Raw genomic sequence first — 15,310 nt, 5'->3', positions numbered from 1 at the left:
AACTGGCCAGCCAGGCAACTAGGCTCACTGCCCCAGTTGAAACAGGCCCAGTGTTGATTCTGGGCAGATGGGACCTGAAAGATCAGGTTAAGATATGCAACTCCAACTACATAAAATACATAGCTAGAATCAGCATACCTTAAACTGAGCTTGATGCTGTCTTTACAGAGGGGAAAAAGCAAGGGTAGCAAACACTCCCATTGGCTTCCCTTACTCCTCATGTCTACCAGAAATACCAGTGCCAACTGGAGCTGCCCTCACCATCCAATTCAGCAGGTCTTACCTAGACCTGCTAAATCAAACATCAGATCAATCTCCTGCTCAGTAAATATAGACATGGCCTTTGAACCAAAACAATGACACCACGATGTAGAACTAGACCAGGGTACGTTGGACTACCCCATCCATCTGCACCCCAACATCCCAGACCATCGCTTCCATGGGCACACAGCCTTCCCCCAACCCAGAACCCTGCATGTGCACTATGAGCCTGAGGTGGTATAACAGCAGCAGTCTCTGGCAAGCAAACTCTGAGCCACACCTACTTACCCCACCTCATGAGTGTGGGTGGGGACAGTAAAACCAACAAACATGCAAGCTTGAAACTCCCCTGCTGGCTAGTCCAGGCTCACACTGTTTCCTTTAAAAAAGCAGCTACTGAAGAGTGGTTCTGGGTGAAGAAGGCAGGACAGATCTTGCCCACTGCATCACCCTAGTGCCCTGAGGCACAGGGCACATGAAAAAGGTACATGGGAGAACCTACAATCTACATAGTAATTGGGCAGTCCAATAGGTTACTGCAAGAGCCAGCAAGGACCTTCAGAAATAGAGAAAGCATTGCACATCCATCATCTCTTGTTTATTTCCATAAGGTTTTCCTCACACATTTAAAAAAACATAACTCAAGAACAAGCACAGGCGTTCAGGGGACGCAACCCTCTCAGGTGTACTGGGCTCCAGTCACTGTTTTATTTTAAACAGGCTCAGAACATTACCAGCTCGAAAAACTTCACTTTGTGACCAAAAAAAAAAAAGTACAAAACTCCTTTGCCTTGTTCCCAAAAATAGAAGTATAAATTCAAGGGGGAAATGGATTATTTTAAAGCCTTCACATGAACAAAAGATGCCTTTATTCTCTCTGCCCCCCCAATATACAGATTTGCCAGGAGCACATCCACACCCAGGCTGTCTGGCTAGTTGTACCTGGATAGTAAGGGCCCTTGCAGATAACAAAATACCTGTTTTATAACCTAGTCTTGCCTTACCTGTGTGGAAAGAACCCTGTTACAACCAAATCCAAATCTTGTTATACTATGGTCCCTTCTACAGCAGGCAAAGAAGCCCTTAAAAAGACTAAGCCAAAAAAATTATTTGCAGGCATTTCCATTTCAAATTTTCTCCCCCGATTTTGCTCCCCAAAGAGCATCACTGGTTTGGCTCAGAGCATGTCCCTTCAACGGCCTCTAATCTCAACTCATTCTTCTCCCCCCCTCCCACCACTTTAGCTCTAAAGTTATAGTGCATCAAGGATGTTGTCAATTTTGGTGACCAGCTCCTGGCGCTTGTTGGAATGCAGCTTCTCATTCTCAATGTACGTATCCTTCTTAAGCTTGCCGGCCACCAACCGCTCTGCCTCAACAGATGACTTCAGAACCAGCTCTTTCACGTGGCTGTCAAGCTTCTGAATTTCACTGACCTGGTGGGAGTTTAAAATAAAGGACTATTAAAGAGAATGAACATGCATGGTCCTATGACACTGCTACGTAGAAAAGCAGGTAGAGATGGGACCAAGGAAGGCACAGCACAGGCTATAGGGCAGCCGCTCCCACTGGCATCGCTATTAGTGAACAAGGCGTTTGGAAGGTTCCGCTGGGGGTGGGGGAAGGTGAAAGCAGCTAAATGTGCAGAACAGGTGAAAAGGAAACTTCAGTTCTTACTTTCAGTAAGAATGTTTAATGATACGTTAGAGGCTTAAATCTAGATCACCAGTAAAAATCCAACTCAGAAGCATGGCGACCATAAGAAGTTGTTATTGTGGTTACCAGTACGAAGTGAGTTTAGTGGGTCTCAGTCCTGTTCACAATGGGATCAGTACTCTCAGCACAAACTATTCCTGTAATCTCTCTCTATTTTTAGAGTAAGTCTGAGTCCAGCCATCTAACTGCAAGTCTGTTTAACAACTCCTTGTAGATCAGGGGTCAGTAAAAGGACCTCCACAAGCTGGATCCAGCCTGCAGAGACCTTGTCGCTCCCTCGCCCCCAGGCCAATCAAACACAAAGTTTCCTCCGCCCTGCAAGGAGCACACGGCACTTAGAAGCACCACATGCTGCTAGTAAGGTGGGAGAAGACTTTGCGCACCCCTCACCCCCAGGCCAGAGCCTAGGAGCCGGGGGGGGAAGCGCATGAAGTTTCCTCCGCCTGAGGTGCCACCCCTTCCGATGCAGCCCAGGGCCACTTCAAACATTTCTGAAGTGGCCCCCGGTAAAAAGTTATTACCTACCCCTGTTGTAGATGGTAAGAGTTAGGATGACCAAATTTAATATGCAGCTTCCTCTTTTCTTAACTTGAAACAAGGTCAGGATTTGGTTGTGCCAGGAAAACAGGAAGTGCCTGGAATGGGACTGGTTTTCATAATATGGAAAGGGATTAAAATAGTCTTCCTGACTAGTGATTTAAATCGTGATTTAAATCAAATCCACCCTGCAGCCAAGGCAGCAACTAGGGATGTAAGAGAGTACTTGACTACCCAATAAGCATAAGTGTATTAGGTAGTCGAGTACTCAACTGCTTGCTTTCTTCCTCCCCGCTGCCTCTGTATCAGAGGAAACGGGGGGGGGGGAGGGAGGGGGAGGAGAAGAGAGCCAGCTTGAAAGCCAGCTCTCCCCAGCAGTCTCCAAGGTGCCACCTGCCCCCACATCCGCTGCTGTCTCCATCGGAAGCAGCAGCTGGGGGGCGAACGGAGAGAAGGCAGGCTGCCATGAAGCAGCCTCTGCCTGTGGTGAGTTGAGGCTTGCCACAAGTTGAGGATGCTCCAGCAACAACTCCTGTTTCCAGCAGCTGGCTGGCCACGGACAAAGGCTGCTGCCGAAGCAGCTGCAAACAGGGGCTGCTAGACCTGGCACAAGCCAGGACTGAACAGTCTCAGCGTGTGCCAGTCTAGGGCTGCTGTGGCTCTGCATTTTAAATGCAGGAGCCACAGTGGTCCCAGAGCGAGCCAGGACTCCTCAGTCCCGGGTTGCGGCAGGTCCATGAACTACCTCCACTGAGGCTCTGCGTTTTAAATATAGTACGAGCCAGGCATTTAAAATGCAGAGCTACAGCAGTCCCATCTGTTTTGGCTCGTGCTGGTCCAGGACCTTCCCCTACTGCGGCTCTGCCATTTAAACGTAGTTGGAGCTGCGCTGCCTGTGCACCCGGCTCTTACTGCATTTAAACTGCAGAGCTGCAGCAGGGGTAGCTCCTGGCCCGGCGTGAGGATCGTGTAGCCAATATAAATTGTATCAACTATGCAATTAGTCAATTACCCACCTCTTAACATCCTTAACAGCAATTGGAGTGGCTGAACACCTGTGAGTGCTGTTTCATGTGACATGAAGCAACAGTTTCCCAGATTGGTTCTGGAAACAAACCCAGCAAAAGCCTAGGACCCCCAAAATAATGTGTGTTACTGACTTGGATAGTTTGATAATATAGCCTATGTTCGTATGTTTAAACTTAGATGTTCTAAGTTTTCATTCCATTTGCCATTACTAGGAGTGTAATGGTAAAATAGAAGCAGAATTGTATGTTACAACTACACTAATAACGTGTGCCCATGCAGCTGACCTAGGGGATCTTTCTGAGTAGAGAGAGTGACAGTGGCAAGAAATTTTTCCCCTTCATGTATTTTCTACAGCAATAAATGTAAAACTACAACAAAGCCAAACCCCTGCCCCCCCTCCAACCTCCATCCCCTACATTTTTCTGAGAAGCCGCTTTGGAGTGGAAGAAAGAACAGGAGGCAGCAGTTAAGCATCAGAGGACATCTAGAATGGTTCTAGTAGGTTCTTAAAAGGCCAGCAACAGACTGTAGCTAAGACAGGAGAGAGCTCTTACCTTATCACACAAATCAGAGCCTTCTGTCTTTAGCTTGGACTGCAGAGAGGATACTTCATTGGTAAGGGCCTTGTGCTCTGTCTCCAAGGTCTTCTTGCCACTGTTCAGAGTGGAGATGTCTCGTGACTGTTTGTACTTATTCACCGCTTCATCAAAATGGCGGTACAGCCCCAGTCTCTTGTTCACCAAGGTGAGAACTTGCTCGGTTATGCAGGCCACCTTCATCCTAGCTTCAGCAGCTGGATCCTATAAGGGGTGATAAGGTACATAGACAAGCACATATATAAAACCTAAATGGAGGCAATACCTTTCTAGCCACATTTGCTATGCAAAAGCATCACAGATCCCATATTTTCCAATTTAAAACCAACAGCTGTGAAAAGAATGCCAAAACGAACTTGGTCGAAGCATAAATGCTTCCGGTTACTGCCTAGCTCTGGGCTAATAAAAACCAAGAGGAAGAGACTCCCATAAAAGAGTAACAAACCAATTAGATTCAGATGTGCTTGCTGCCCAAGGCTGGAATGTTTTACATGGAAGCTAAAAACAGTATCCACCACATACCAAAACAAAACCAATAGGTTTCACAGTGCTCAGAAGCTACAGTGATAAGGGACCATGTAAGTACCTAAATAGGAATATTCCAACAGAAAGAACATTTAATAAAGAGAACTATTTCTACTGGAAATTTCCAAGCATAGGGGGAATAAAACTTCCCCTTCAGTCAGAAGGCTGCAACTTGCCAGACAGTACCTTGGTAATGGAGAAGTCAAGCCTCACATAGAAGATCACTGTGAAGAATAAGATGTAAAAGGCTCCAACCACCAACAGTGGTTCCTGCAGCATCAGGATCTTGTTGAAGGTGTAGTGCACCTACAAAATAGGATTCAGAGACTGAGACATGACTTGCTGTTAGTCAAGGGAGAAACTTCAAGCACATGAATGTTCCTAAAAATAGTTATGACCAGAGAATGGATCCAGTGTGTAGTCAAGAGAACAGTCATATATGGGCTGCATCACAGTGTGTAACATCTTCCAGCCAAGAGAACTTCACATTGCATGTCATTCTTCAGGAACCCCTTAGCCCCAGACCAGATATCATTATGACTACAAAGGTTAGGGTGGAAGAGGTATGGCTGCTCATTTAAATTATTCAGAGAGGCCAAGCTTACCACAATGTCCTGGATGTGCTGCTCTACAAGGTTGTTCTTGTGTGCCACAATAACCGGGCGTCCAAATGTGTCCAAATAGGTGTAGTGGAGCTCATCAGTGGCTCGGTTGATTTCATATGGGCTGTCCACGTGAATATTCCTGCAGAAATAAACAGACATACCCACATGCTTCTATGAGGTCTGAGATGGGATTACTTAAGATTTAATTGGCCAGTTGTGGCCCAGTACACCACTCATTTGCACACTGAAAACAAGTTCTCTGCAGTTTAAGAAGTAATGTATATTAAGTGATAGGTTGCTTTTCAAGGTGTCTTCTGCGCTCAAATTGGCTATCATTTCATGATGCTCTGATCCCAAGAGCCTACAGGAAACTTGGCCATCAATGCAACTGGAAGCATTTTCAGCAGTAACAGCATAAGAGCAAAGTCACTTACTTGGCACCTTCCGGCAGGATTATCTTTACGATCAGAGAGTCTGCAACTTGCTCATCAAACACATGGTCAATGAACCTCATCTTCAGGGCATATTGGTCACCTGACAGAAGGCAGAAAGGACAGAAACATTTCCAGACAGTTTCACAAAATAAGTTTCCATGGGAAGGTTTCCCCACTGTCTGTGAATCTCGGCCTGCTAGAGGAGTGGAGCTGCATGCTCTCCTTAGAATAGGATCATTTGGCTCCCCTGAAAATGGCAGTTTTTAATCAGCAGTCTAGGGATACAGGAAAAGGCACATACCATCAGAAGAATGGCTTGTAAATTACAAAACTAGCAATAAAAACTAAGGGTTACAAGGACACCATACTGTACAAATATTGTTTAACACAGTAAGCCTGGACTTTTGCTACCTGAACCCTGTGACACCCACCAAGGTTATAAAGGTATTCGTAGCTTGGCAGGTTGTAGCCAATGATGTAATGAGTCTTCCAACCCCCAAAAAGTGGGAAGCGAGGGCGAATCTCCATCTCCACAGAGTCATCCAAGATGAGAAGGTGGCTGGTAGAGATGTTTCCAATTTCATCTCGGTAATATACATCCTGAGCTGCAGCAGGAAGAATGGTCTACATGGGAGAGAAAAGAAGTGACATACTGTAAATCTTCAAAAGCATTTCATATTTCCACCTCATCCCTTGTGTGCTGTTGCCAAATAGGAGACAAAAGAAAGGGCAATAGGATTTTCTATAGGAAAGTGGTAAGAAAGATGACACAAAATGCAAACCTTAAAAGATTTGACAGATGATATTCCACTGTCTGGCTGCCTTTGATAGTCATATCTGGAGAAAGGCCCTTTGAGCACAGCTCCTGTGTGCTTTAAGTCAACAGTCTCTTCTACAGCAATATTTCCCCAGTGAGACACTTCAATGACCCGTATCATACTGGTGATGGTCAGGAACGGGCTGTTGTTTTCATAGTGTACCTTAAGGGTATCCTGAAAATGAAAGAAAATAAAATACAAATCCCAGCAAAGGAAGCAATTAAACCCCTGAGGGAGACAGGGGAAATAAAGAATTTCCCCTCCCTCAAATCCCAAAGTGAATCATTCCATTGTAATGAAGCCCATTGCAATGACCATCCCTTGGTCCCCTTTTTTTGATTTATAACAGCTGGTCACACAACAGAGTGTAAATGCATACAGCTCAAAACTGACACGTAAGCTGAAACTCAGCATGGACACTGTCGAAACATCAATTAAAGCACTTTAGCACAATTTCTAGCTGTTTTAGCTGATCAGGTGGAAGCAGGTGAATGGATTCAAGGAAAGTTAGCATAGGCAGATTGGAAGCCCTAGATACAGAGATTTCCCTTTCAATTAGTACAACTGCAGGTAGCAGAATTAATTGAGCTAACCAACAAATGCTCTGTTTGGACTGAAGGGAACCAGGGTTTCAGAGCAAAAGAGTTAGAGACTAGTAACAATCCCTCTGACTAAGGTTATGTCTACACTAGCATCTGAATGACAAAAGTTGTCATTCAAAAGTGCTAACCTTTCTACTCCACAAACAACAAAAATTTAGCTGCGGCAAGTGCTAATGTAAACAGTACATTGTCCACAGGAGCGCTCTCTTGCCGACAACATGAATCCTGCTCATTGGGGGTGTAAGTATTTTGCTGGCTAAAGTGCCTACCATCAATATTTACACTGCCAGATTTTTAGCAACACAACTGCGTTGCTAAAAGCCATATAGTGTAGACAACACTGAAGTAGTCCATATCCTGCTATCAGCACCCCATTATAAACAAGGTCATCTGACCCATGTATTACAATGCACCATTCTTTTGGGCCCATACATGCACCATCATAAGAGTAACTGTGTTCCTGACATAGTTCCTACTGGAACAATTAGTGATGGATGAGTGAAATTTGATAGGAAAAATAGATGTTCAGGTGCTTGGCTTTACACTTAAGCAATGTTAAAGCAAACTCTGAATCTTGCAGTGAGAATACTGATACTGCATGAGAGTACTGATACTGCATATTAAGGACAATATGTACAAAACAACTAGGGTTGTTTATTAACAAAAAGTCTTCTCCATATTATCCCATGAGCTTCCTTCAATATTATCGATTCGGAGTAACAGGTGCTTGCCCCTCAGCATGTTACTACAACTATTTCTATTTGTATTTTTTGAGTCAAGTTAGCATGGCTGATTTGACGCCCTTAGACTGAAGTCCTCTCAGTGTACTCAGAGCATGTATAGCAAAGGCAGATGCAGTTCAAGCTCTCCCCATACCATCCCCTGACATCTGTGCCCTGGCAGCCTTAACAGAAAGGCCAAGTCCAGAGACAAGTAAGGCCAATGGTGGTGGTATTATGCTCAGACACTTACCCATAAGGAACTGGACTGAGAAATACCAATTCAAATTCATGTAGGACACCAGTTTTCAGATACTTGCCACCATCATAATTCAGGGTGAATCTGTGACCTCATGGGAAATGCCTCTGTATCTTTCTGAACTCCACGAGCTATAATTGACATATTTATGTGGTACACTTTGCAGGACAATTTATTTTCAAGAACCTTTCAGCCAGGGTTTCACTAGCCACAAGAGCTTACCTGGCTGTATGGTGGGATGTCCTTGAAGGGCCCATATTCAATCATGTCCTCTGACCGGGTGGGATTGCCCAGCTTCGTGTAGCTCTCTACATTCCTGGAGGCCAGTTTCACACGTGTAGTTTGGGTCTTGGTTGGGTATGGCGAGTAGAAATAATGATTCCCTTCAAAGACCACAAACTGTTTCTCCGCCTGTGTGATGTGCGTGGGGTACGGCTGCAGAACATGCGTGAAAACTGTTTCAATGGATAAACGGATCTTGGCACCTGGTGTCAGAGGAGATGGCAACTTCACAGTGAAGAATTTGCCACTGAAAGGGAGAACAGCAGGAATACCATAAACACCAAGATCTCTGCTGGCCTGACATACACTCTTAAGCCCCTGCAACACACACTGGTGCAAAGGCGAACCTGGAATTTTTCTATTTGCTCAAAAAGGGCTCCTTCCTACAGAACTGAGAGTGCCATACAAAAAGCTAGGAATGTAAAATCCCAGTTAACCAGTTAAACTTTAGGTTTAATCTGTTAACTAAGTGGGATCCCGCCCCTCCCCCCCCCCCCACACACACAGGAGGGGGTCAGCAGCAGACGCCACCAGCCCCATGGGGGGGGGGAGAGGGAGAATGAGAGACAGCTACTGCTCGTGGCCCCTGTGGGGCTGAAGCAGCCCTCCCAGGTACCAGTTAACCAATACCTGGGTAAACATCACCCAGTAAGGTTACCTGTTCACATCCCTACAAAAAGCCTTGCAGGATCCGGCCCAAAATAGCTTTCTGCAAGTGGCCTAGTGTTTATTCCTCAGGAGATTTCTGTTCCACTGTGTGGGTACATTTATATATAAATGTTGAAGGGATAGTCTATAATTGAATATTATTTGGCACAGACCTCAATGGATGCTCAAAGGGAATCAAGCCATCAGGTTTAAAATGCCATGTGTGTGATGTTTTCAGGACAGTACTGGTGCATTCCTTTTAGGGAAGTAAAATACCATTTAATCAGTTAACTGTTTAACTGGAGAGGCCCCCTCTTCCCCCGCCCTGCAATCGGAACAGTCAGCTGTTTACAACTGTTCAAGCTCCGGGGTGGGGCGGAGTGTGGGGCCAGAGCGTGAATCAGGCAACTTGTAGCACTTAAAGTGCTGGGAGGGAGTAGAAGGAGTAGGAAGTGTGGGGCTCCAGTGCCCCTGTGTGCAAGAGGCATATTGGGGAGAGGACATATAGGGCCGCAGATGGAATCCCAGTGGGCCATGAACTGCTACAGCCCACTGAGATGAAGGAGGGGCATTTTTGCAACTCACTGTTCATGGCTGCTGTAAGCTATCTGATTTATTTGAGCAGCCAGCACAGAGACCTAGAACTATACATGGGCCCTCCCAAAGGTGGTGGAGTTTTTTTGCAACAGAAGAGCTCCTGGAGTTTGCAGAATAGTAATAGAAATGTAGCCGTGTTAAGTCTGGTGTAGCTGAAGCAAAATGCAGGACTATGTAGCACTTTAAAGACTAACAAGATGGTTTATTAGATGATGAGCTTTCATGGGCCAGACCCACTTCCTCAGATCAAAATGGAGTTTGCAGTGAGGGATCGGATCTGGGGTTCTGCCAGTGTGTGTTAACTGTGTTCTCAAACTGCTACATGCTTTGGCGTGGAACATCATAAGATGGGTATCTGCAAAAACAGAGGACACCAGACCAACCTTGAGATTTGTTGTAGGAGTTGCATGATGAATTGTTTAAGCCTTGGACCTGCTCCTTAGACTTACATCTCTTTTGTTTCTGCTATTTTTCTACTGAGGAGGTCGAATTTGAATAGGCAAGTTACAAGTATTGGTCCCCCAAAAGAACTGCTCCCTGGTATTTGGCACTGCAGGGTAAAACTCACCTTTTACCTTTCACCTTAGACTCCCGCACCTCCAAGGTGTTGTCCTCCTCTTCCTCACCTTTCACCTGTTTCATAACAAAACATTTCAGATTGATCACAATTTAGGCTTCCCTAATGAAACAAATGCAGTTATCAGGTCAAATACTACACAATTCCTATTCATTTATTAATGGAAAGGACACAACTCATTAGATGACACACCATTATTTATTTAAAAACCCAATATCTATTAGCTTTGCAATCATTAACACTGGCCATCTCAACAAAATGTGATCCATATCCAGGAACGGAAAAGTGGAGGCTCCCGTTGAACTTTTGGAAGCTTCTGCCAGTGTCCTAAGCCGATTCCAAAACTAGCAAAGACATGGAACTGACTGTCTTCCACTGGTTGACCCTACTCCTCCAGCAGGTCTTTCTACAGACCTTCTTTCACTGCAGTGCCCAGAAGAGTGGCTAACAAGTGAAAAACAAAGACTGGTACAACAGTCTCATTCTGTTGTCATCAGAAAACAGACTATAGCTACTCTCTCAAACCTCTTGAGGAAAAGAGCACTGGGTTGATAGCCCTAGGATTGGGGACTCAAATGTTGTAAGCATCCACAGCACAAATGCAGCACAGAAGATGTAAGCTTTCTCCATGGACTTTTGGGTCCTGCTCCAAAATCTGTCCTTACTGCTCTGGATGGACCACATTTAGATGTTGCAAATGAGAGATTGATTAGTATCATTCTAAACGTCTCATTACCTTTTGAGAATTTGCAAGCAAAGTTACCCTGTCTTCTTGTTTCACAATCATAATAATGGCCTTTTAGTACTGTAGCTTAATTATTTGTAGAGCACCAAGAGCATCCTAAGAACTTACAGACATCTGATGATAACAACCCTCAATCACTATCAACTTGAGCTGGATTTGAACAGAGGACCTGGAAGTCTCTGCATCCTAGCACCAAGCCACTTGAGTGCTATCAAAACCATCACACAGAATGTGCCTAAAGCCTTTGTTTCAGTACCACATTAACATGCTGGACCAAAGTCTGTTCTGTTTCACCAGCATGTCTGGAGTAACCCTTCTGAATTTTTGCTCTCATTAAAGAACATCATATGCTGGCATAGAATAATGATTTATACTTTGCACTGCAGCGGTGCCAAGCTGTTGTCCAAGCATGTACAACTCAAGAACCTGAAAACAAAACTTAGAGCAAAGCAGAACACAACCTTTTGTGTTTCAGTGGCATTCTACTGATGATCTCTATTACTTTAAATCCCACCTTCATTTTTAAAGCATTAAGCTATTATTCCAATATTTTGCCCTTTTGTAGTATACATTGGGGAATTTCAAAGGCTTAGGACTTACATCTCACACTCTGAGGTAGGGACAAGGAGTCCTGTGGCACTGTAAAGACTAACAGATTTATTTTAGCATAAGCTTTTGTGGGCAAAAACCTACTTTGCCAGACACATGGAGGTAGGGAAATGCTATCTTTTAGAGTAGGGGAAAATGAGAGACAGAGTAGTGAAGTGATACAGTAACTCAGCTGAAGAGCTGGAATCAAAGCCCTAGAGTCCTGTCCCCCAGCTCCTTGCACAGCCAGCTGTTATTCATAATCACTCCCCACTAAGTACTGTAAGCGAAGCAGAAGATAGGAAGTGGATGAAAGATGTAGGCAGCTGACAGTTGCCCATTCAGGCTCAGGGCTCGCCTCCCAAACTTCAAGCCACACAAAAAGACGAACCCAAACAACTGCAATGATATAAATGTTACCTGTCAAATCACTCCCCAACCGCATAACAAAACCTCTCTGCCCACGCCAAACACGAACATTTAAATCCACCCTAGAAGAGCAGGCAGGGTCCCGACTAGAAAAGGCATCGGGAAATTGCCGAGGAATGAGCCGGTGTGAGAAGCTGGACGGATCTCACGCAAGTGGCCGGCGGCGAGCATGCAGCATGCCTGCCGTAGGGGACAAACACCCAGGGCAGGTTTGTGCAGAGCCGCCTCTCGGATTTCTCCATTTCCCCCGCGGCGCGGTTAGTGGTTGCATTGCAACGGCGGCCGAGGCCCTTATGCTTACGTGTCAGTGCCCGCCAGGAGGGAAGCGGCTGTCACTGGCCCCATCCGCTCAGTGCCACAGGCAGGAGAAGGGACAGCGGCCGGCCGGGGGGAGGGGCCGGCGCTGCCCTGCAAGACGGAGCTGCCCAGGCGATGCTCCAGCTGGGCAGGCCGGGCCGCTCGCACGCCGCGGAGGTTTCCACCCTGCAGCGAGGGGCGCGCTGTGCTCCCCAGCGCCTCGCCGCCCGCACCGGGGAAATGGGTCCGTGGCGGGGGCGCAGCCTACGGGAGCCGGGGGCTCTGGGCAGCGCCGGTGGGGGGAGGGGCCGCCACGCGCCCGAACGGGCCAGGCCGAGGGTCACGAGGGCAGGGGGGGCCCCTGGACACTGGCGCGCGGGCCGGGGAGCGCACTCACCTGCACCCCCAGGTAGGCCAGGCGGCTGTCCAGGCCGGGGTCCAGCGCCAGCAGGAAGGAGCTGGCGGCCCCCGAGCCCCCCGCCGGGTTGGCCAGGCTCAGCTCGGCCGTCACCTTGGCCAGATGCGTGCTGAGATCCACCGTCCGCTTCACCTCCTCATTGAGCAGCTCCGGGGCCGCCAGGGCACAGCCCAGGCAGAGAAGCAGGCGGCAGGCGAGGCCCTCCATGGCCGCTCAGGCAGCGGATGAAACCGGATGGACTCCGCGGCGGGGGCCCTCAGACATCGGGGAGGGCACAAGATGGCAGCGCCCAGGACGAGGGAGGGACAAGATGGCGGCGCCCACTGGTGGACCAGGGCACAAGATGGCGGCGCGCGTAACAGCAAGGACCCCGTCAGACTCTGAGACGAAGGGGGGCTACGCGGATGCCTAATCAAAAATGCTCCTGCCAAGGGCTGTGCGGTGACTGCCCGTTCTGTAGGGTCAAGACTCCTGAGTTCCAGCAGTGAGAGCTCAGGCGGCAGAACTCGGAGATTGTCCATGTGCAGCGGGTGGATAGTGAGTTCTTCACAGCTCCCAGCTTCTCCTGGATCAATGTGGGCAGAGCCTGACCATGAGACTAGTCAGTGCGGCCAACTCTGAGTGCTCAGAAACCCCGGAAGACTCCCAAGTCCCAGGAGAGTTCATTAAAACAATATGGCTATGTCTATGCTGGCGGCTTCTTGCGCAAGAACATTGTGTGCAAGGGTTCTTGTGCAAGAAGTCTTGCACAAGAAAATGTCCACACTGCCATGTGCGAGCTGTGCTTTTGCGCAAGAGCATCCATGGCAGTGTGGACGCTCTCTTGCGCAAGAAAGCTCCAATGGCCATTTTAGCCATAGGGCTTTCTTGCACAAGAAATCCCTGCCAAGTGTCCACACTGCCCTCTTGCGCAAGAGCTCCTGCACAAGAGGGCTTACACCTGTTAGAAAAGAGCGTAGTTCTTGCGCAAGAAGCCCTCTCTTACCACGCCGTACTGTAAATCTTCTTGCGCAAGAGCCAGTGGGCAGTGTGGATGCTCTGTGGATTCTTGCACAAGAATGGGCATACTTGCGCAAGAAGCCGCGAGTGTAGACATAGCCTATATGTGCGTATTTTCTCCTTTACTGCCTAGTTTCTGAGCTGCCTTTAGGTTGCACTGCAATGTTCCCTCTATTTTTCCATCCAGAATAAATATTGTTATATGCACCAATGCATATGTGGATATGCACCACTAGTAGAAACACATACTGCCCCAGGTGGTATTTGGGTTTACAGGGAACACTGGTGCACTTGGGTCATGTTTTCAAACTTGTTAACTATGAGGGCTAGAGACTTTTTTTAAAGTTGAAAGACAAACTTTGACTCCAAGAGCTGGGGCTTTCAGAAAATCACCAAATCTCTTAAGAAACATGACAAAATCATGAGAACTGGCAACACTGCTACCAAATATTGCTAACTCTTAGCTTCAAATTAATTAGTTGGGCCTCAAAATAATAAGATTAGTTTACAAATAATGAGATTTTTAATAATTGGGAGGGAGGTTATATTTGTCTTCTGATTTCTGAGCTTTTTTGGAGGCAGTTGGGTCACATTTTCAAGCATTTTTTTTCTCTGTGATCATGGATGCTAGAAACTTTGGAAGAACAAGAAGAAAAAGAAAGTGGAGATTCTCATGTAATTACAGGGTTCCAGGAACTGAGCCTTTAAGAAAAAAAACCAAATAATGCAGGTCTTGTAATAATATTGTGAAGGCTAGCAACACTTGGATAAACACTAGAAGATGCCAAAAGAGAGAGAGAGCTGAGATAATTGAAGGGCCTTTACCAGGTTTTAGCAAGAAACCATCCATAGACATTTGACACTAAACCAGCCATCAGGGAAGCAGTAAGCATTGTATTTTGGGACTGAAGAAGGAAATGGGTGGTTATGTTTTCCAGAAATTAGAGAAGATGTTTGGGGCTGGTGCAAGAAACAAAGTGTTGTGTTCTGTGCCTGCTCTGCCCCAGGCGTCCCCAAGTCAGCCACTGCTGAAACTGACCAGCGGCTGACTACAGGAAGCCCGAGGCAGACTTGCTCTGCCCCGGGCTTCCTGGAATCAGCCGCTGATCAGTTTCAGCAGCAGCTGACTTGGGGACGCCTGGCGTTCTTAAGTTGAATCTGTATGTAAGTCGGAACTGTATGTATATAAGAGCAACTCTGCCTCGGGCTTCCTGTAGTCAGCGGCTGGTCAGTTTCAGCAGCGGCTGAATCTGGACGCCAGTTCCGATTTACATACAGATTCAACTTAAGAACAAACCTACAGTCCCTATCTTGTACGTACCCCGGGGACTGCCTGTAATATTGCAAATGGGAACATTCTCCGTAGTTTGGGAAAGAGAGAACAGAGCAAGCAGATCAGGTGATGCAGAAATGTGATGTATGGGATCCCAAACAAAGTTGCTGGGTTTAATTTTAGGCCTGTCAGACTTGCTGATGTTCTTGGGCGATGTAGCTGATTTATGGTGATAGTGTATGCTGGCAGTATATTTTCCTCAGAAAGTTAATCTGCTCAGGATTCTTATTTCATCTTTCTGCCTGAATCTCTGTTTTTGTCTCCATTTTAATTGATATAAATCAGTTCCTGACTTTG

The 15,310-nt window shown here is 46.7% G+C and overlaps 1 protein-coding gene across 1 annotated transcript; it reads right to left on the bottom strand.

Moving 5' to 3' along the window:
* Nucleotides 1-837: 837 nt before the first annotated feature.
* Nucleotides 838-12,959, bottom strand: RPN1 (ribophorin I). Its single transcript, XM_075938825.2, has 10 exons — nucleotides 12,661-12,959; nucleotides 10,196-10,260; nucleotides 8,323-8,629; nucleotides 6,485-6,694; nucleotides 6,134-6,326; nucleotides 5,703-5,802; nucleotides 5,269-5,407; nucleotides 4,850-4,969; nucleotides 4,097-4,342; nucleotides 838-1,696 (listed from the first exon to the last, which is right to left on the bottom strand). The coding sequence occupies exons 1-10, from the start codon at nucleotides 12,886-12,888 to the stop codon at nucleotides 1,514-1,516; spliced, it is 1,791 nt and encodes a 596-aa protein (XP_075794940.1). The 5' UTR covers nucleotides 12,889-12,959; the 3' UTR covers nucleotides 838-1,513.
* Nucleotides 12,960-15,310: the final 2,351 nt, after the last annotated feature.

This window comes from Pelodiscus sinensis, chromosome 11, assembly GCF_052426305.1.
Source record: "Pelodiscus sinensis isolate ZL-2025 chromosome 11, ASM5242630v1, whole genome shotgun sequence".
Classification (NCBI taxonomy): Eukaryota; Metazoa; Chordata; order Testudines; family Trionychidae; genus Pelodiscus; species Pelodiscus sinensis.
The sequence above is the reverse complement of the archived record's forward strand: the minus strand, read 5'-3'. Positions and strand labels throughout refer to the sequence as shown.

Coding starts and splice junctions, on each gene's coding strand:
- RPN1 (XM_075938825.2), bottom strand. CDS start 12,888: ATGGAGGGCCTCGCCTGCCGCCTGCTTCTCTGCCTGGGCTGTGCCCTG. Junction 6,327..6,484: donor CATCTGTCAAATCTTTTAAG/GTTTGCATTTTG, acceptor TCTCCCATGTAG/ACCATTCTTCCTGCTGCAGC. Junction 1,697..4,096: donor GCTCTGATTTGTGTGATAAG/GTAAGAGCTCTC, acceptor AACTCCCACCAG/GTCAGTGAAATTCAGAAGCT.